Source organism: Periophthalmus magnuspinnatus, chromosome 15, assembly GCF_009829125.3.
Source record: "Periophthalmus magnuspinnatus isolate fPerMag1 chromosome 15, fPerMag1.2.pri, whole genome shotgun sequence".
Classification (NCBI taxonomy): Eukaryota; Metazoa; Chordata; class Actinopteri; order Gobiiformes; family Gobiidae; genus Periophthalmus; species Periophthalmus magnuspinnatus.
The window spans coordinates 21,012,975-21,035,529 of NC_047140.1; the positions used below are offsets into that span (position 1 = coordinate 21,012,975).

Below are 22,555 nucleotides of genomic sequence, written 5' to 3' on the forward strand. Positions count from 1 at the left end.
ATAGCATCTTTACACTTGTGATTCTTGAAAAAGCTCTTTCACTACATATTTGGTATAGCAATACAATTTTGTGATAAATTATGCTTCTGTGCAATTAATCAAACTTCACTATTTTTGTAGTGTATTAGAGCAATAATAATTGTAACTCTTAGGTGTGGTCAATCTGCTGGAAAAGTTATTCATAGATTGAATCTTTCTACCTGTACAGAATATTTACAACAGTCTATTTCAGTGAGATACATCACCTACTTTCTTTCCTTTCATCTGTTTGTTCTCTTTATTTTAGGCACACTAATGCACCACCTTCTCTCAAAGCACATAACAAGTTGAAAAGCTTTTCAATTATGATTTAAATAACTGATTATTCATGACTGAGCAGCCCTGGTTTAGAACTGCATTCATTTATCACATATAAATCCATATATACATCTACTGTTTACTGTTTATTTTAGATATCATACTCTCAGGCTGTTGTGTTTTGGCGTGAGCAGGGGCAGTATCTCTGCATCAGGAGCAGGTGGGTGGTGCTGGAGCAGGTGGGTGGCGCTGCAGTGACACAGCAGCTTTTCCCTTTCTCCACATTAAACAGAGAGCCTCGATGCTGGCGCTTTCCCAGGGACAGGGACATCTGCAGCAGTCAGCACTAAAATGCAGATAACTTTGCAATGCACTATTTAAAGATACTCCAATATGTCAAACTGCCTTGTACGAATGTTATGTTTTGGTGCATTATTCAATCCTTCTAAAACTCAGAATTACGTTCCACCATCTAATTGTTGTGAAATTATAAACTTCTATTCATGGGTTTCAGTGTTGTGTTTATGGATGACATTTTGAGGACTTGTTTTTAGATGTTTTTCAGACTGGTTGCCATAGCGATTAACATGTATGGAGCCACTTTCCTTCACGGTACTCACCAATTCAAAAGTGTATCAAATTGTGTTTGCAAACTATTAAAACATGCTTTATAGTAGTCATTGTATTTAGTCTTATTTGCGCAACCACAGTGTTTTCACATACGTTAGAGCTGAATTACCTTACCTTACCTACAGTTCTATAAATACTACTACTTACTTTGTTATGAAAATATAGGTTCTTTAAGATACATTACAAATGACATCTGATTTCCTTTACTTCATTTACATAATCCCAACCCTGCTAATCTAATAGTGTGAGATGAGAGGTGCAGAGGAGGAGTACAATCCACTGAGTGACGAGGAGCTCTGATTGAAAAGGCTGATTGGTTGTCGAGGCGATGGAGCGATCACAAGAGTTTAGATTTTAGGTTAGTGACCCAGAAAATAAAGAAAAGTACGGAGCATGCGACAAAAAAAGCATCTACCGCACAACGCAGACATGCAATATTAAACATAAGCATGGGATTAACAAGGGGAGGGGTGGCAGCAAGACACGGGGCAGTGGACAGTTAGGTTCAAAATGCATCTAAACGTCATGAGAACAATAAATAGCTTTAAATCCTCAAGCTTCTTCTGAACTTGATGTAGCTAATATCTACATTTAAGATCATTTTGTTTAACCAGAAATGGTAAATTGTACCCACAGTTGTTTCATAAAAAGTAATATCGGCTTTGCTTGACTTATCTTCAGTTCTTTTCCCCTCCAACTCAAGAAAGCACCAATCAAAAAGCCTCCTACATAAAATCTGCTTGTATTTACTTAAAAATACAAGCTTTTTTTTTTCTTTTTTTTACTTTATGTTTGATGCAATGTCATAAAATGTAAAGACTGATGTGTGAATTTTTTAATCACCATTTTACATCTGAAATAAATGAATTTTTTCTATTGCACAGTGTTGGAATTATATATCAGGATCTCGTGCCAAGGAAATGTGATCGTAAGGTGTTTAAAATATTACTGCCGTTTGCTGAAGTTAACTTGATGTAAGAGCATTTTTGTCATTTGCACTTGCCATATCAGCTATTTTAGTCACATAAATATCGCAAACTGAAAATCCTTTTAGGGCACTTTCAGCAAAACTGCTGCCTGCTTTTCGTGCATCTCAAAACTCATGTGAGGTTGGCCTTAAATTAGCTGCTGCCTGCATGAATAAAACATTCGACTTTGGAAAAATGACGACAGTTCTCTCAGGTGGAAGACAGGTCTCTTAGCAGGGCTGGGCAATTCATTAAATTTGAATTGAGACTGAGTCAGTTCTAAGCGTCAATGATCTGCTTTGTTTCTGAAAATTTATATTGAAAACCTTTCCATTTGCTTTTAAAAAATGTGATTGATCAATATGAGATTGTTTTTCCATCATATTGCCCAGCCCTACCTCTTATATTTCCATAGAACAGAAGATTTTAGACACAGCCCTGTTATGAACTTCAGCAATGAGTGGATGGATGGATATTAACATGATGAAAACTTAAAAAAAAAAAATATTCAAAACATTTTACAACATAAAATACATTCTACAGCACAAGTAAGCACCAACACAGTCAAATGCACATGCCAGCACATGCTTGGTGAAATAGCTGGAGTAAGCAGTTTTAAGGCATGTGTTATAAAGCATTCACCATTCAGTTTAATAAGTTATCCATAAGCAGGTTAGGAGTCACAACAGTGTTTAGCTTACATGTTTGGAGCTGTAACACGCTACCTAGGCCTGTCACGATAATTACTACATCAACTATTACTGCATCGGTTAATTTATGAAAGCTGAACAATAGTTTTTGCGGGTCAATATTTAGCGCGGGGACATTTTCTTTGTAGTACTGGGGAAATTTTGGTATTTTATTTGGCAACTGGATACGATTTGAGTCATAAAAAGTTGAATTAATAACTTCTTTGACTCATTAGAGATGCAAACTAAGCATTAAAGTGTTTCAATCTCATGTTTTTTAATAATATTGTAGATTTAGAATAGTGTTTGTAGTATAAATCCACTCTTGGGTTTGTGTCAGTGCCATATATTATCGTCTATATTTACTTCAGTAATATATCGAATGTCAAAATGTGTTATCGTGACAGGTCTATTTACATGTTTGGAGCTGTAACACGCTACATGCATGTTTGGTTTGAATATAAAGACGTGGTCGCATTAGTAAAAGGCACAGCTCAGTATTAGGCAAGGCAACATTGTTGGAAAAAGCTGAAATTATTTACAATTTTCAGTATTTAAAAGTGCACTATACAACTTCTCTGGATGGAAATGTTATTGCTTGGCCTGAAATGTTCCAATGTATGGTATTAAACTTTTCTATCTCCATGGAGACAAACATAACTGTACCAGGGAAATTTACAGGTCAGATCTGTGACGAGGCGACCTGGCTCACAGTTAAATGCCTGTACTTTTGAACAATAAAAACCCTTTTGATTCAATAAATGCTAGACATATCAGTTTAATGCCATGCTGTGGAACATTCAAGATAACTTCAAGATAAAGCAATAACATCTCAGTGAAGACAAGCAGATGACAGACCTTCCACTAGACAAGTTACATAGTCCACCTTTAATACAACCTGGAGAGAACAAAATACCCTGTTTACTGTGAAATGTGCTATAACTGCAGTGCATGTATTTAGTCTTCTCCCTATGCAAATTTCTTTACTTCCATTATTTTAAAATGTCTCTTCATGATCAAATATGTGAAATATTTTAAAAGCGGTCCAACCCTTTCCTGACTAACTATATGTTATATAACTATGTCCAGGGGGGCTTTTTATACAGAGCTGTAGCTGCACACAAAGACTATACTTCGATATTATGACCTCAATAGAAAAGGAGGAGAACAGTCTATGGGGAGCGCTGTGCTGAAGTTAAAGGCGAGAGGAGGCTGAAATGAGACAGGAACAAATGTGCTGGACATAACAGAGCTGGGTGGACACTGTTAGAAGACGATAATATGAGGAATTGGACCATTAACGTTTACCATCTAGAGATCTTTATCTGTTCTTTATCTTTATCTGTTCCTAGACCATTATAGCTACAATGATTCAGCTTCTGTACGTCATTTAATGCACAATAAAACAAGTATCTGGCTCGCTAAAGAACATTTTTAAAGTAAGATTTACCCTTTGCCTTTTTCACCTTTTAAATATGTTATTAATCAAGCTGTATCCCCATCTAAAGTAATCCTTAGCTTGTCACCCTCAAAATGTCTCTACACTTTCACCAGACTATATTCGATCACTTCTGTGGCCAAATTTCCTTTATTTATCAGCTCTGCCTGTATACAACATCATTTTTGCTTGTTACAAATTGCTAGCTTTTTCACTACGTCAGAGATGCAGCCCTAGCCTTCTGCTGGTGTTTTGTATGCACTTTTCATAATAACTTAGGCTAATTATAGAGTAACTAGGAGATATTTGTTGCCAGTTGCCATAATACGAGCTTGTGCCTTTGAGTAACTGCCCAGATCTGAGCAGGAGCAGAGCCAGCGTCACAACCACACCACAGTATTATTACAGGACACAACATTAATATCAGGCAGCAAACATGAAACGGGTCAAATAAAACACAAGCCAAGACACTCAATCAGCTTCAGAGATTTACAAGAGACACAGAAAGGACAAGAATGACTGAGAGGAGCTGGACTGGTACAATAATATATAATATCTAACAATGTGAAGAGAGAGGATCTAGAGTTTCTATTTAAAAATATTAGGACGTAACTTAAATCTAGTTGGAGATATGCATGCATTTCTGTTCAGAGATGGAATATGCAAACTTTTCTAACAATGAACATTAGTATACAATGTAGTAATTTCGGTCCTGAAATGGCAGAGGAGTCTTTTGGCAAATTAGTTTATAATCACTCCTAATGGTTTGTTGGACAGTCTGCCACAATTAATGTATTAAATGTAGTAAATTATATTTCCTTCTATCAAAAAGAATGCAAAATAATGTTAAGAAAAGACAGTCACTCTTGGTTTGAGTTCATAGAAGAGTTCATAGCTCAATGATAGCTGTTACCTTAAACCAAAAAAATCTGGGTAAAATACAGTGTTTACATATAGGTTTAAAGGTGCACTATGTAGCATCATGGAGACAAGCAGGTGGTGTACCCTCCGTCAGAAACGTTCCATATTGCACCTTTAAATGTGTTTGTACCAGTCAGTGCTCCCTTTAATTCAAACACAGCCTTGTCCTTTCAGTGCTTCCCTGTATAATTCTTATGATTTTAGTTTGACTCAGTAGTGGACTTGTACTCACCCCGTTCCACTCGACGCCCATACTCACTTCCTCTCCGGTCTCAGAGCCACTCTCGTACTTAACGCTGGTCAGACTGTCACGGCTCCTCCGCCTCTCGCCCTCCGAATCCCTCAGGATCTCTACAACGCGGCTCGGGTCCAGGCCCTGAACAAACACACAAGATACAAGGGTTAGTAATAAGTAGTAATAAAGGCTGAAGGCGACAATGACGATGAGTGCACTGTTAAATGAAATATGATTAAAAGTTTCATGTTCTTTGTTAACTCACAAGGTTTCATTTCAAAATGACCTTGACTGGGCACAATTTAAATGTACCGGTAATAAAATTGTGTTTATGTCAAAGTAAAAATTGTCCACTCAATGTTGACACACAAGCAGAAAACTACAGAAAAAAGTCCAGAGGAAGACTAAGATTCGGGCTTGACAAGGTCTTTATAGCTTATTAAAAATTAGGCCTGACACAGTTACTATATCGACTTATCGTTCAATAAATGATAGATGGAAGAATATTTTTTGTGGGGTCAGTATTTATCATGGGTACTTTTTCTTTGTACTAGTGGGGAATGTTTTGTCAGCTTTGTTTGTTATTCTGTCCTAAGATTTTAGCTCATTGCAGATATATTCTGTTATTTATTTACTGCATCTCATGCTTAGAAAAGTGTTTAATGTGTTTATCAGGATTTAGAGTTATGCCAGAGCTTTAGAGTTGTATCATTGTGGTATAAATTTAATATTATCTTTTATCATCTCTATCTTCTTAAGCAATGTCTCACACTTCAACATGTGTTATCGTGACAGGCCTATTAAGAATGAGTCATGTTTACTAACTACTTAATATCAGCAATAGTGATGACAAACCACAATATACATTTTATACATAGAGGCTTTACATATGTCTAAAACAGTGAAAAAGCTTAACGAGCATCTCAATATTTTCAGGTACTTTCTAAGTTGAATTTTCATTTTTATCACTCAAGGTCAAGTGTACATGTCAATTAGTAACATCAAGTCGCTCATTTAGTCAAAGTTTAATGTTTTTGCTGCATCATTATATAGCAATAACTATTTAAAATATATATTTAACTAGTAGCATTGAGCAGCTTGAAACAACAATGTATTTACCTTCTTAAGCACCTGCAGTATTCTCTTTTCCTGTTGGTGGTAGTGACAATAGTGATAATCAATCTGACTTTATCCATGTTTACACCATTGATTGTCAGTCCACCTCAGTTAGTTAAATTTGTATTATTTCTATTAGTCTTTTTAAAACAGGTATTAGTTTGCTGCTTTTAAAAACCTGAAACTGCTCCCACCTGGCACCAAAACAGAAAAGACAAGAAGCCGTGAAATGAGGGTGAAGAAGTGGAAGCTACAGAGGCACTATGGGAAGATATTCTCAACTGGTCATCATAGGTTCTTAAAAGTGCAATATGTAAATTTTTCTGGGCAGAGTCTGTTAAATGGTTGTGTCCATGGAGATTTTATTGCTTTTGCTTGAAATGTTACACAGTATGGCAATAAACTTATCCATTTTGCATTTTTCAATTACAAGTTTTCATTGTTCAACAAATAAATTGAAAAACATTCTGATGTAAGTGGTGATTGTCTCTAATGCCACAGAAGGGCACATTCAAGGGAGCTAGCATAGCATATCCATGGAGACAAGCAAGTAACGAACCCTCACACGGAAAAGTTACATAGATCACCTTTAAGTTCATCGTTTTGTTTGGATAGTGGATCATTTGGAAGTTAACACCTGCATTATAAAATTGCATGTTCACAATATTAACTAATACACTTTAAACTACATTATTGTGCATGAGTTTTATGGGTAAAAATGTTGATTGTTGTCATCTAATGTCTTGACTATTTCAATTTGGGATTTTCCAACTAATAGTCCATATAGGAACTTCTGACCACACTCTAGGCTCAAGAACTGGAGATGGGCCTTAGCTAAATGCTACGTTGCATTCATCCATTGACAGGTTCTCCCAGTGACACAAAGGGGACAAAACCTACAAACAAAATATGCCTCCTATTCTAAAACTTCGATCTAATACTTACAAGAAGACATATTTAAAATGCAAGACCAGTTGATTTTTACCATTGCACAATATTGTATATTTCAATAAAATTTTATCTCTTGGCAAATATGTATTTGGTCTAATCCACCAGTTGAGAATCCAAGAGTTAGATTCAAAGAGGCAAACCACTTACTGTGCTGCTCTGGATCCCATGCATTGTAAAGAGAGGGAAAAATAACATGAGATTGACACTTCAGACCAGGGGGAAATACATTTAAAACAACATTGGGGAATAGTAAAAACACACATTAACACATTATCATGCAGGTAAATTAGTTTACAATAACACAAACCTGTTTACGGGACCGGACAGCACACTCCTCAAGAGTCTCCGCTGCCTCCAGTTTGCCCTGTCTGCGATAGAGGGCGCCCAAGTTCCTCAGGGTGGTGTTCACTGTGGGGCTGGAAAGAAAACACAAAGTTATTATTGTGCTAATAAAGGCAAGAATACAGAAAGGTTGGATGGATTGTCTCTCGGCTGGCCTGGGAACGCCTTGTGGTCCTGCTGAAGGAAGTGTCTGGGGTGTGGGAAGTCCAGGTGGAAGTGGGGGAAAAAATGGGTAGTTACAGAAAAATAAAACTAGAAAATTTCAAGATAAAATGCAGAAACAGATTATCTAAATGTCTTTTTATTTATTTATTTTTTGTATTTATTATTATTATATTTATTTTATTTTTTTTTTTATTTATACAACAAGCCAAATACCTAAGCTAAAATAAATAAATATAGGACTTTAAACCTCAAAGATAAAACAACATTAGCATTAACTTGCTCAGACTGCACACAGAGCAAATGCTGTGCGGAGGCAGCAAAAAATTCCAAACCAAATAATTAGTTATCATGTGAACATGTGGTTTTGTGCATACAGCTCTCAAAAGGCTGTGACTGAGAATACCAACACCACAGTTGCAGTTCCTCCTCGTACAGTCTGAGCGAGGTCTAAGTCTGAATGTTTTTATCTTCAAACAATGGCACATGGAGAATAGAAAAATTAAGATTTGCACAAAAGTATGTTGTTATATCTTTTAAGTTCAGTGGTAGCTAGAGTTGTCAAAAGCATTGAAAATCAGATTCTAATTGATATTAAAACTAGTATTGAAACTAGATCATTGACTTGAGCAGGTATCAATACAAAAAAGTCACAGGACAGAAATGAACCTTTCGTGAATAGCTTTAGAATGATGTTGAAATGTGTCAAGTATAGACCACATACACTAGTATACACCCATGAACCACTATGGAACATACCTGGATGACTGAGGGATTACACAGATATAACACCACAAGGTAATATAAAAGAAAGTACTATTATTTAAAGTTGAAAATCACATCCCACTGTCTAAATAACTGTTTTTATTGAAGCTTTAGTATTGTGACAACACTAGTGGTACCAGTCAGGGTTTTTGTTGTATTTATATGACATGGGAACTCAGCCTCAGCTTTGCGCCCATTACTTCTGCCAAACCAGTTCTCCTTGTGTACACTTGTCACATGTCCTTGACTCCTCCTGAACACACACAGCCTTTACGTTCCCTGTGGGCTGGCCTTCATCACATTGTGGGGATTGAAAACTGTAGCTTACACTACGTTTGTCAAAAGTATTGAAAATCAGATACTGAATCGAACTAATACTAGTATCGAAACTAGATTTAAGATGGTATTGATATAGCAAAGAAAAAACATTAATAGGGAAAAAAAAGAGCTTTCCTGAACAATTTTACTATCCACGGTTTGAGATTTATCAGAACAGCAACAGCATTGAAATAGAGTTTGAAATGTTAGTATCGTGACAGCACTAGCCTACACAAACAAAAAGGACAAAAATCAGTCTACATGAATTAAATTCCAATATTAGATCTATAGACAAGTTGAAAGTCAACATATGTGCAAATTTAGGTTAAGGTAAAAGTTAAGTTCAGGGTTAAGCAAGTAACAATTATGATTAAGGTTAGGATCAGTCACAGGAAATAACTAAGTCATGATAAAGCAAACCCAAAGTGTGTGTGTGAGTGCATGTGTTGTGTGTCACCTGTTGACTTTGCAGGCCTTGTACCAGCCTCCATATTCCCCATAGGGAGTGTTGTCTCGGTGCTTGCCCTGGAAGTAAAAAAAGAAGAAAAAAAACAAAAAAAAGGAGGTCAAAAGTTGTTGGACAACATTTTTGTGTGCAACTTATCTGCCATAGAGGCTTATTTATACAGAGCTGAACCACAGGTCATATTTCAACATACACTTTATTTAAATACAGATTGAAAAATGTCTACAGTAGAACACGCTTTACCTTGCTCATCTCCTCACGCTCCTCTGCGTGCATCCAAATGGGCTTATTTTCAGCTAAAGACACAAATATAAAAGGTTTGTACAAAGAAACCAGTTTACAGCTCAAAACAATATTGAAATGACTGAAATATATTTGTTACAGCTGAGATAAAAGACCTAAGAGTGGCATTACAACAAGATGAACTGGAAATCAACATTGAAATTAAAAATTGGAACAAGCCATAACAAACATGAACTATGAACCAAACATGGCTATGGCTAAAATTAAAAACAATATGCAAGATAAAGGATAATGTCCGTTCTATACCCAATTTTAGATTAAAAACAAACAAAATATCGTAAAGGCATTGTCTAGGCTAGGCTATGTAAATAGAAATAGAATAGAAATGTGATAAGTTACTACACTGATTAACTTAAATTAACCAAAGATAAAAATATATACATGTATTGACCACCAACTTGACCATTTAGAGGACACATTTAACAAGAAAAGCAGCAGAAAAAAGCCTAACATTAGCAGAGGAAATCTTTAATTATATCTTCTGTAGCCCTGGGTCTTCTGGTCAAACACTGCTTAGAAAATGGTCCACTTTTGATCTGTCTGCCCATCACTGCTCGCTAGGAGACATACATTATGGATAATCAGATAACTGCAGCAAAATAAAGAAAAAAAATATGTCCACCATTTAACATGTTGCCTTCACATTATGAAGTATGATGATGTCAAGTTTCAGATGGAGGGCAAGGGTTAATATTATTCTAGGAGAGATAAAATTTTGGGAAGAACTAGAAAGATCTGCAATAGATTAGATTTGTATAATGGACTAGCAGTTCAGCAATTTTATTTCATTTTTATCATTTTAAATGTATTTAATTTTTTTTTCTTTTACTAGCCAATTCATTATTTTCTATTGTACTTTGAGATTTTTAACCATACAAATGTATTTATACTGATTGAAGGCTTCTAGATAGAATATTTATAATTAAAGTGTTACTGATGAAGTTGTTTAGTCTGCCATTTTGATTAAAGCACATGCAAAAGTTCAGATGGTGGCATGATTCAGAGTGGGTACATTCCAGATAAGATGAACAATTATTAAAATAGTTTTATTTAAAGGTGAAGTCGACAATATGAATCTGACGTGCCCACCATCCCAATATTACCACAATATTAAACCCTTTACAGTGTTATAGGCTGTGTTCATGTGACATCTCTAACAATTAACTTTTTCTAATTGCCTTGAATGTGTTTAATTTGACTCCTTACCATCCACAGAGCCAAACTCCTTCTCATGGGCGCGGGTCAGTATCTCTTTGTACAGGATCTCAGCCTCCTTGTATTTGCCCTGTTTGAGGAAGCAGGATGCCTGGGGATGACAAATGGACAGAAGAGGGAGAGAGGGGTGGTAGAGAAGAGATTGGGAAGGAGGAGAAGGACAGGGAGAGAGAGGGGGGTAGCAGTTTAGTATTAGATCAGAAGAATCCTTTGACTCATGTGTCCCTTGGGGCGGTCCTCCTGTAAAACCAGCAGCCAATGAAAAAAATGACACACAGAGATTCCAGAGCATCATGACAAATGTCGCTGTCATCGAAGTGAAAGAGGAAACCGAGAAGCAGAGACTGGAAAATGGAGACTAAATATGCTATTTTCCGGACCACTGCAATATATCAAGCCAGACATAGAAAGACCATGGTTTGAAATGAAAAATTCTCAACAGATATTTTCTTGTATAAATAATATGACATTTGTTAATTGCCATCCATATTTTTGTCACTACATTTTAAACTCATTTTCTTGTTTGGACATGTTAAGGGAAACAGCATTTTATTATATTTATCATTATACTGATTAGTTTGTAGAAAAAATATTTTAAAAAAGTACCAAGGATTAATGATCATTCTTATCACTGTTCTACCATGGCATTTGTGTATTATTTCAGTAATGCGCAATTTTAATTTGTGAATCCTGACATCCATAATTTTTTCGATACTTTAACCATAATGCACAAAACAAATAAATATTAACCCCCTCACCAGGTTGTTCTTGGTCTTGGCCACATTGGGGTCGTCTGGTCCCAGCCTGCACTCATAGATCTCCAGTGCGCGGCAGTAGTAGTACTCCACCTCCTCGTACTTGCCCTGGTTCTGACACAGCAGAGCCAGGTTGTTCAGCTGTTTGGCCACATCCGGGTGGTCCTTCCCCAAAACCTGTGAAAAAAATGACATTATAAGGACATGGATGCTGGGAGAGGGAAAAGGCAAGAGCAACAGGAAAAAACACTTCCCCTCATGTATAAGCATGAATGATGGACAATAGAAGTTAGGTGGGAGCAATGCAAACAGAGCCGCTGTAATTTAGCATAGCAAAATATTTAACTCCCAATGCAAACGTTTAAACAATTATAAATAGGCATGGGCAATATACTGGCTCCAATATCGGCATCGGCTGATATTGGTATTGGTCAATACCTTCATTTGATAGTCTTTGTCCTTTTTGAACAAACTAATGGTATATGGGTTATTTGGCTTTATGTTATTTTATATTCCAATTAAATAAATTTTTTAATTAGGTGAGTAGTGATTTTTACTTCAACTTAAGATAAATTTGTGGGCCTTGCTGAGGATTTTAAAAGCTAAATCAGTATCAGCAAATATCGGTTACTGGCCACAGAAGCAGATCAAATATTTTTTGTATCGGCTCAAAAAAAAATCTAGATTTCTGCTCACGTCTCTTCCCTCTCTGTACTGCGTTCCTGTTTGCTGCTTCTTCAGATCTTATAAATCCTCCAATCGATGCTTGAATACACAAACACATTTACAGGAACAATCTCACTGAACCTCACTGCTCTTGTCTCTCTGCCTCCTCCGTTTCATCCTTTGCTCTCAATTAAACCTTTTCTGACACAGGAAGATCCCCTGGCGACAACTCACAGCCAATTTAAGCAGATCATTTTCACCCTGGATATTTTTAGCCGCTCTTGCTACAGTATTTTAGCAGTAATTTTAGACAGTTCATTTGTTCAGGGCTAATTGTCACTTATGTGGATCAGGAACCTACCTTCTCTCTGATCTCCAGAGCTCTCTTGCACAAAGGCTCGGCTTCCTTGTATTTCCCCCTCTTCCCGTACAGCACAGCCAAGTTGTTCAGTGTCGCAGCAACCTGAAAGCAAAAGAAAAGTAATAGATAAATAAATGAAAGAACAGATCAAACGTGCAATACATTTATGTTATGAGGGAGTTACATCACATGGTGGTATTTTACAAGCTTTAGAATAAATTCACAATCAAGTTTTGCAGGTAAAATTATAATTAAATTCACATCCATCCAGTTTCTTCCACTTATCCAGCACAATTAAATGACAGTTAAATTTAACCCAGTAATTTTCCAGTAAGAAAAAAAAAAAAAAAAAAAAATCAATATATGCCTTTTATGCTCATATATTCCATCACACTTTTAACAATCTTGATCATAAAATGCATTTACCAATTTGTGACAACAGAAAAACATAAAAATGACATGTGATATCAATGTTAATATTAAATTAGCTGCTCCTCATCTGTATTAAATATTATTACCCTATAAAATGTTATGGTGACATCTGAAACTCAGCAAATAACCAGGCTGATAAACAAGTCAAATGTTTCCTCTTACACAGACGTCATCTGAAAGTCATGAACTCCTTTTGACTTTGGTGAATTTTATCAGTAAACTAGATTCAGCATGTGTTTGTATTGGTGTTTGTACAATCTTAAATCTACAAAATCCTTGTGACAAACCACTCACTAAACCTTTGCAGCCTTGGTAATTGCATCAGTTTCAGATATTTAGGTCTAAAGAATATTCAAGTGAAACATTTGTCTGGGCTCTGTGGAGATGTTATTGCTTAGGTTAAAGTTTCACAGTATGACATTAAATTTATGTATTTCAATGGAGTCAAACAGATTGTGCCACCAGGCCAAGTGACAGGTCAGATTTGTGGAGAGGCAAGCTTGCTCACAATAATGCATGTTTTGATACTATTGTGAAAAAAAAAAAAAAAAAAAAAGACTATAATTGAATACATGCAAGATGGAGGTTTGATGCCATACAGTGGAACATTCCAGGTAAAGCAATAACATCTCTACGTGACATGACTTGTTCATAGTGTACCTTTAAATAAATGCACAACTTTGCATTTACATTTATATAGAACTGTGGGATTATTGTTTGTATTCTGTTCAGAATCACAGTTTTTATCTTCACATCAAAACAAACTCAAGCCTCAAGTCCAAGAGAAAACACCATTTTCACCACACACCACATCTCAACAGAGCCATCAGTGTTTGTGGGAAAAATATTGACTCAAAAAGGCAGCACAATATGGAACATTTGTGGATTTCTGATCATAGAAACTGAGCAATTAATTTCTAATAGCTTTATGTGTGGCAGAAAAGGTGATTTGTGATTGGCTGGTTTAAACCTCTGGTCTTATGCTCAGGAGCTGGAAAACAGAAACACTTATAGTATTTTTATTGACCCAGTCCTCAGGGATTATGAGGCAGCGCCAAATAGACACTAATCTCATTCAACTGGTCACATAAATGCATAAGTTTCCATGGTAACGGAACAGTTGAAAATCGATAGGCCCGCTGAAACTGGGAGGGCTATCTGAGGATCAAAAGCAGTTGTATATGCATGTATATGCTTCATCTTATAGTTTTATTCATTATGTAGCCTCCACTTACGGTTTATAAAATTAGATACATAAAGACACCCATTTTTAACAACTAGGAATCCATAAGAGGAATATTAATGAACAGGTTCAATAAGACTCAATTCTTATCCCCAGTTCAATAAAATATTCTATAAAATGAAAAAAATAAACCATTTACCACCATTTACAAAGCTCATCATTTGATTTTAAGTTTACATGTACCCAATTTTTAATAATAATTTTTAAATGATGTTACTGTAATTGTCAATACATTTGGCGTACAAATTGTGCTCTATAGATTAGCCTGGCCTCATGTTGCTCATCGAACAGGCACGTTACAACTCTAATAAATGCAACGTATCAAATGGCTGGTTAAACAGATTGCCTTTGTTGCCTTTTGTGCTAAACATTACAACTAATACTGGCATTTATGGTCTGGAGTGAGGCTAGCAGTCATGAGATGTAAAGATTTTTCTAAGGGAAAACCACCAACTTCCTCTGGGTGGAATAAACATCTTTTCCAGATCTCATAACTATATAACAGAACAATACATGTCAAAGGCCTTATATCGAACCAGATATTTCCAATGATCAGATTATGCTATAGTTGCCGTGGAAACAGGAGCAGACTTACCGCTGGGTGGTCTTTGCCGAGAGTCTTCTCCCGGATGGACAGAGCATCATTCAGCAGATGGGCCGCCTCTTTGTATTTGTTCTGATCTCTGCACAAAAAACAAAAGACAAAAAAATCAATACACAATCAATAAATGGACTGAAATTTAACAGTTCTTATACCTGTAAACTGTCAACAATGTTCAAAAGATTATAATTATTTTCTGCCTTTTTACTTGGGAAAAATAACTTAATTCAAAATCTGTATGGTTCATCGAATTAATGTCTGAATTAAAATGCAAATTTCCCCAGAATTATTTTAACTATTGCTTTCCATGTTGGCCAATATGTGTCATCCTTTGTTTGTAACTATAATAAAGAGGCTTTTCCTGGGTTTGAGTACTTTTCACAGTGCAAAAAATCCATTATTTTTGGACTATTAATTGCTACGACAACTACGGTGCTCATTTTTCATCCCTTTGAAAGCCATGGGTTGGTTATATTTGCTGGTATCAAACACAATGGGTGAATAAAACCGTTAATAAAACTAAAATCCCCACCTGTAGACCAAAGCCAGGATATTGAGCATAGTAGCCACATCAGGGTGGTCGTGTCCAGAGGTCTTCTCCAGATCCTCCAGGGCCTGTTTGCAGAGGGGCACTGCCACCTCGTACCGGCCCTGTGAGGCGTACTGGATCACCAAGTTATGGAGGGTCCGGAGGCGGGCTGGGATCTCATAGCCCCCCTGCTGAGCTGCTGCCACTGCCGCGCTGTTGTGTTGATGTTGCACTGTAAAGGCAATAGAAATACATGTTAGCAGTGGAAACAATTACCAATTTTACTATTTACTGCTTTGCCTACATATATAGTAACTTTAGCTCAGTGGCAGCAAGGTCAAGTCTATGAAAGCCTAATGCACCCATATATTTATGTTATTATAGATAGTAAACCATAGATAGGGTTAGGGTCATTTATGCAGGCATAGCAAATGTAGAGTTTTAGATTACATTCAAATAACTTGATCTGCCCTGTATACATAAAACAAGGGTAATTTACATTGTAGATTAAAAGATACATATTTATAAAAAATAAAGCATGAAAAAAGGAGGTTAGTTAAAGGTGGTCCAAATACTCATCTCTTTAGTGCATGTTCAAAAGTCTAAGTGAGTTTTGCACAAAGAGGGATGCAACCCCATGTTAAAGTGGGTGTCGTTTCCTAACTCCTATTAAACCAGTACATTATGTAATAACTTGGAAATGGCACAAATACTATATAAGCTTAGAAGTTAGCCAAGATGAAAATTGCATTCCACCATATATGGATAGTGGTTAATACTTTTTCTCAGCATGTCAAAATGTATTCATTTTTTGTTGTTGGTCAAATTAAAATCATGCATGTTTGACTAATCTTGACAGCTACCAAAAATACTGTAAATTTTCATACTTCCTTGTCCCTGATCCTCTTCATCGTTGGGGAACAGGTCGTCCAGTGAGTCCTTGGGGGTCTCTTTGTCTTTCTCCTCCTGCTGCAGAAAACACCAGAAAAAAGGGCCATTAATTATTTTGACAGACATGAAGACACTGAGCTATTATCCAACTTATTCACACAACAAACAATGACAAGTTTGACAAATGATGCACAAATTCACAGCGACATGTCTAACCTCCTCAGAGACAGTGAAGAGGCAGTGACTCATGTTTACAAAATCACACTGACACAATCTGAGTGCATTTATAACACAAAATTACCCTATTGAATTTTAATAAATATTTTGATTATGTTTTTACAAGACAGGAAAGCCTGTCTAAGTGTTTAGGAACAATTCATTTTTGACAGAAATGTGGCTAACAGTGTTGTAGCACTGTGTCTAACACCAAAGTACATCTCGGACATGTTAGTGCCATTTGAACCATCTTGCACATTGAGGACTTCAGCGACCGGCCTCCTGCTGGTGCCCAGAGTCAGGACTAAACATGGGGAATCAGCATTTTAGTTTTATGCAGCTAAAACCTGGAACAGTCTTCCTGAAGATGTGAGACAGGCCTCTAATTCAACAATGTTTAAATTCAGGCTCAAAACGGTTCTGTTTAGCTGTGCATATGGTTTTTATTCTGCACTCTTCTCTTTTAATGTTAATTCTATGATGATTATTTATGCTTTGATTTGTTTGTATTGTGATTTTAATGTTCTTAGTCTGTAAAGCAATTAATAATATTTAAAAAAAAAATAAAAATGTGAAAGTAATCTTAAATTGTAGACCAAAAATGTAAAAAAGGCATTATACAAAAGTGTAGTGGCAATTTATCGACTCAGCATCAAAAAGTGAGGATTTTATCACACACTTGGGAGATATGTACAAAATATATGTTATGTTTATATTATATTATCATCAGTTTGGTCATATTTCAAAGGTATTACATCAATTTCATGCATTTCTGGTGGACGTTTTTTTCCATAGTGGACATTTTTTCTGTTTAGATGATGTGAAGATTTAGTCCAAACATGGATCAACACCGGATCCACATTACCTTAAAATGACTTTCCAGGAAACAGGAAACCACAAACATTCATCTCTAAGATCACATTACATTTAAATGCATGTGGAGGATATCCAGATAAAAGTCAACAAGAACAGCTGCAGTACTAATGAGGGGAAAATAATGCTGTTGAATCTAGTTTGGACTTTAAATGTGTTAGTTCAACATATTTATTTTTTCCTGAGATGAAACTTCCAGGAAAAACAAAGCCTTCTATAATGAAAGACTGAAATCTTTCTTCTCACAGCTCAGTCATATGGGACTCAATAAATCAAACATTTGGCATCATGTCTTCATTGGCTTCAAACTGAGAACAAAGGGCTTTTGATATTTATTTGATATCACACATTTACAAATGCAGTTCTTAGAGTGCCCTGCTCCCTCACTAAAGCAGTCAAAGCATCCTGTTATACGTTTTGAATGGCATATACACTGGTACTTTATATTTTTGGTTGAGTATTGATAGGCCGGTCACGATAATTACTTCTTTCACTTATCGTTCAATATATGAATGATGGAACAATATATTTTCAGCCTCAATATTTATCATGAGTACTTTTTTTGCCTTTTAATGAAACAGTCTATTTAAAAATGGTTTACTGTGATCATCTTTAGCATTATTTAAATCTAAGTTATTTATTTATTTATTTAACCTTTATTTTACCAGGCAAAACATTAAGAACAAATTCTTATTTACAATGATGGCCTGGACATGCCAGAGCAGCCAAGGGAAGGGGAAGGGGAGTGGCATTAATTAGTGGCATAAAGTAGTTCTCTCTCGCAAGATATCATACTTCAAAATTTGTTATCGTAACAGGTCTAAGTATTGGGTCCTCAGAAGTCCTTTCACCTGATAACATTTGTGCCTGTGTGTTAGTACACTACACTGGGGTTGGGTGAAATTATTTTTTCTGACAGAAGACATTGAAATTGTGGAGATGATTGTAATAAACCAAGTCAAAATATCTACATTTCACCTATTAAAAACACAGACTTCTATCGCAATTTTTTGAGCTATTGTGATGTTGTGTGAAAACCAACTTGTACAACTCATAACTTTCCCATTACTTACAGTGGGCGAGACATCTTCATCGTACTTCTTGAGCTGGTTCATAAACTCGAGGTGCTTCTTCTCCTCCTCCAGTTGGGCCACGCTCTGCTCACTCTTCTGCAGTTTTTGTTGGGTGTTGGCCAGTTCATCCCTCAGCCACTGGTTCTCCTGACACAGCCTCCGCACCTGAGCACGCAACTTCTGCTTTTCAGACTCCACTGCGTTCAGATGGTTGGACAGAGCCATCATGACCTGGTGCAGAGACAGAGAAGACATGGGAGCAGGGTTAGAACAGAGTTGGAGATAAGAGAATATAGTAAAATGAGAAGAGGAAGGAGGGATTAGAGAAGTGTGTTGGAATGAATCACAATCATCACCTGGTTTAATATAGAAAGGAGGACTGAACTATGGGACAATGCAGTGTAAAATTATTATTATTAAAGTTGATATAGGGCAGTTTCAGGGTTTGTTTTGGTTTGAGATCAGTTTAATCTTGAATTGGTTTGGTCCTGTTCTAGTCTACAGTTAGTCCTAGTCATGTTTATTTCCAGCTTTAGTGAATAGTGGAAAGTGGAGGACTTCATATGTTAAATGTGTTTGTAATCACAGACAGGATGAAAAATTCTATCATTCATCTAGTTTCATTGGGGGAAAAAGATGATTGAGTTTTGGCATTTCCCATCACAGTGTGTCTCTATATTCATCAGTAGTTTAGTTTAATTTATATGGGGTGTGGATGTAGAATACAACAAAACTGTATCAGGAAACACAGCTGACAGTGGAATAGGTATAGTTGCAACCAATTACTAAATAGGCAAAAGCTACACAAACAGCCTAAGTGGGGAAATTGCCATACATACATAGAGATACATTAGCAAAAACACTTGTTGAGCTGTTGAACTTCCCCATGAGCTGCAGAATCACTACTGGTGAATACATTTATCACTAGTGCAGTGTTGTTACCATGCTAAAATTTCAATACTAATGAATAGACTCAATACTACTGATAATACTTTCTTGTGATTTTCAACATTAAATAAAAGGCGTTATATCTCTGCAATCCTTTTGAATGAATGCTATGTTTAATATTTAACCATTATATTCCAACTACTTTTGTACTGAATGTGAGCTCTGACCTGCGCCTCTCCCAGCCCCAGCTCGATCATCTCCACAGACTTGCGCAGCAGACTTGACTTCTCGTGGACCAGGTTGGCCTCTTCATCCTTCTTCAGGCACTTGATGGTCTCCAGGAGGCTGTGCAGGATGGAGTTGTGCTCATTCTTCAGAGCCTCCAGACCCTGGATCACCAGCTTTGTGTTGGAGATGATCTCCTCCTGAGAGAGCTTCTCCAACTTCTCCTCACGCGGGTACACCATGGTCGACATCTTCTCTGGAGCTCAAGGAAACCTACAGGGAAAAAACAGGGACTGAGAGTGTTTTCCTTATCTTGTTTTTGGAAAGCATTGACTTTTATAATTTTTTTTGTGTGGAAATAACATAATAGCCATAGCATTTTTTTAAGGCACAATCAACTCTGCTTTACATGGGGGATAGTGTAGTGGCAGATGTGGCAGTACCACTCACCTATCCATACACCATTCATGATTTGTACAATTTCATGCATAAAACAGAAAAAGTCACACTTTCATGTAATTTTCCAGACAAAATACTAAATAGAGGTATTAACACAAGTCACAAGACAGAATCCTTTGTACAAAACATAAGATCTGAAAAACAAGATGGCACAAAGCTCTATTACTTCAGACTAAAGAAGAAATTCAAAATGATTAAGATATTGTGCGAAAACAACAAAAATATACAGAGAAGTCCTACTAACCAGCGTCTTTAAAAGCTAGATCGGTGCATCCCTAAAACTGTCCAGTCACCACTAACACTCACAACAAGCGCTTTCAACTGCTGTGCATAAATCCTTGGAATACTTAAAAATCACTAATAAAAAATACTGGCCTAAGACACTGTACACAGGATGATTCATATTGACACAACAGCCATTACAAGCAAATGAACTCATGTTTCATCACTGTTCAATATATTAAATGAGCTACGTCAGCATTGCTCCCATGAATGCATCAAACTAAGTGCCACCCAGTAAGATAAGGAAACAGATACTCCTGTACAATACAACAGCTTGTTATGTCTATCTGCTGTAAAAGGCCACATGCAAACTAAGAGCTATAACACGCCTACAGTATGCATGGCTGAGCGCAGAGACATTATTCCACAGTTTGAGAGGGACAATAATAGAGCACATTTGTGAGTCAGATTGTGCAGTGTGCGTTCACAGCTGCTGCAGAGACGAGCTTCTGCTGCCAGCGCTGCACTCACACTCAGGGGCAGAGGAGACAGTGACGCCATAAAAGCAAGGAACACACCCAGACTGAAATATAAAAATAAATGTTTGGGGGGGGGGGGAAAGAAACAAGAAACACACCTAGAATAAAATGTTATAAAAAGAACAGCTGTGCAGTGAAATCATTGGTTTATTATGGCAACACTGAAAACAGTAATTATTTAGAAGAAAGCATCTTATGGGTGTCTGGTCTCATCTTTGGGTAGTCCCTTTAGTTCTGATTTAATCTGGTGTACCTCTTCTTCAGTATTGATATAACTTGTGATCTAGTGAGTCTTGACTTTGATTGGTCACTTTTTGAGTGGTCCTGGTTCAGATCTGGTCTAGTTTTGGTTTACCTCCTGGTCTCACCCTGTTCAGTGCATGTCTCATTTGCATTTGGGTTAGACATGGGTTTAGTCTTGATCAGGTTGTGCAATGGGGTATTTTCTTTCAGTATTTTCTGGTGGCCAATGATATACTGGGGTCATTTTAATCACAAGATCAACAGCCAATCCTCTGTCACTAAAAGCAAAAAAGTGGTTTGGAAAAGAACTCAGACTTTGGCGGAAGATATTTGATTATTTTCTATGTTATGTGACAAGTTTGTATCGTTCATGTTCAGGGAAATTATATGGAAAGCCATTTGGTACAATATAAAAACAAAACAAAGGTTATTAATGTGTTTTTCAAATGTGTTATGTCATATTGCCCTGCCCTTAGTCTCTTTTCATGTATCCAAATATCATGTTATCCTCAGAAAACTGAATCTCGCCTTCGTGTCATTTTAAAATTATTGCACTGGTCAAAAAAATTGCGGTGTTATTTTGTTCCACCCAGTCTGGACTTGACCTATGACTCAATGGATCACATCTCCACAGGCCCCAACTTAAAATGTCACTACCCTGAGACTGCTGTTCGCCACTGAAACACACAAAGAAATGAAAGGGGACAAATGGTTAAAATGAAGAAATGACTGACTATAATAGCTACAAGCGCAATCTGAAAAATGTACCAACAATTTACCAGCCACTCCCAGACTCTGCTGCGGCTGCATCTGTCTGTACACACTGCAATATTTATCCGCACACAGACCTTTCTAATCAAAAGAGCAAACATATTACACTACAGCACTGAATGTACATCTTGTCCTTTTGACTACTTTATATAGATGTTAAATGTTAAAACCTCCAGCTATCTGCTCGTGACTGCACTAAGGAAACCCACTGCACCATAGTTTCAATAGCATAATAACTGGTTGTTGCCTGTGTGCAGAACACAAGAACAAAAAGAGTATAACATATATTTTCCACTAGGTAAATACTCAATGTTCAGACAAATCACCTTTAAAAACATGTCGTATATACCAAGATGTGTGTTATAGCACTTCATTGTAAGGATTATATTTGATTTGAGCTCTGAGGGTTGTTGTTCACTCCATAGACCTTTTATTGGTTTATTTTGTGAGGTGATTTGGTTTAGTCTGGCGTATTTTGTCAATATTTCTATCTATTAGAGAGGCCCTTCTCGATAAAAGCTGAAACAGGTCTAGACACACCCCGAGTGTTTACAAAATAATGAGACTGACCAGAAGTCACACCTGGTTTAATTAAAAGGTGAACTGCAGAACTTTTTTTTTTTTCTATGGAGGGCACACCACTTGTTTGTTATTGATATTGAAGTTACTAATATGCTCCACACAGTATAGTATTAGACATATTTATCCATTCACAAAGATATGCAGGATATGCAGGTCTAATCTGTGGAGAG

At 36.6% G+C, this 22,555-nt stretch overlaps 1 protein-coding gene across 6 annotated transcripts in view; it reads right to left on the reverse strand.

Annotated features, from left to right (window-relative positions):
* klc1b (kinesin light chain 1b) overlaps nucleotides 1–22,555 on the reverse strand; it is a 35,949-nt gene that overhangs the window by 7,036 nt on the left and 6,358 nt on the right. For 3 of the 6 annotated variants that reach the window (XM_055227323.1, XM_055227322.1, XM_055227325.1), the window contains exons 2-13: nucleotides 19,572–19,842; nucleotides 18,457–18,687; nucleotides 16,291–16,372; nucleotides 15,407–15,635; nucleotides 14,869–14,956; nucleotides 12,599–12,700; nucleotides 11,575–11,748; nucleotides 10,808–10,907; nucleotides 9,542–9,594; nucleotides 9,290–9,357; nucleotides 7,553–7,661; nucleotides 5,203–5,319 (exon numbers count right to left, since the gene is read on the reverse strand). In XM_055227323.1, the coding sequence (XP_055083298.1) occupies nucleotides 5,203–5,319; nucleotides 7,553–7,661; nucleotides 9,290–9,357; nucleotides 9,542–9,594; nucleotides 10,808–10,907; nucleotides 11,575–11,748; nucleotides 12,599–12,700; nucleotides 14,869–14,956; nucleotides 15,407–15,635; nucleotides 16,291–16,372; nucleotides 18,457–18,687; nucleotides 19,572–19,820 (1,602 nt within the window). In that variant the 5' untranslated portion in view covers nucleotides 19,821–19,842. Of the gene's footprint in view, nucleotides 1–5,175; nucleotides 5,320–7,552; nucleotides 7,662–9,289; nucleotides 9,358–9,541; nucleotides 9,595–10,807; nucleotides 10,908–11,574; nucleotides 11,749–12,598; nucleotides 12,701–14,868; nucleotides 14,957–15,406; nucleotides 15,636–16,290; nucleotides 16,373–18,456; nucleotides 18,688–19,571; nucleotides 19,843–22,555 lie in introns of all 6 variants that reach the window. The other 3 variants (XM_033979230.2, XM_055227321.1, XM_055227324.1) reach the window with 1 other exon arrangement.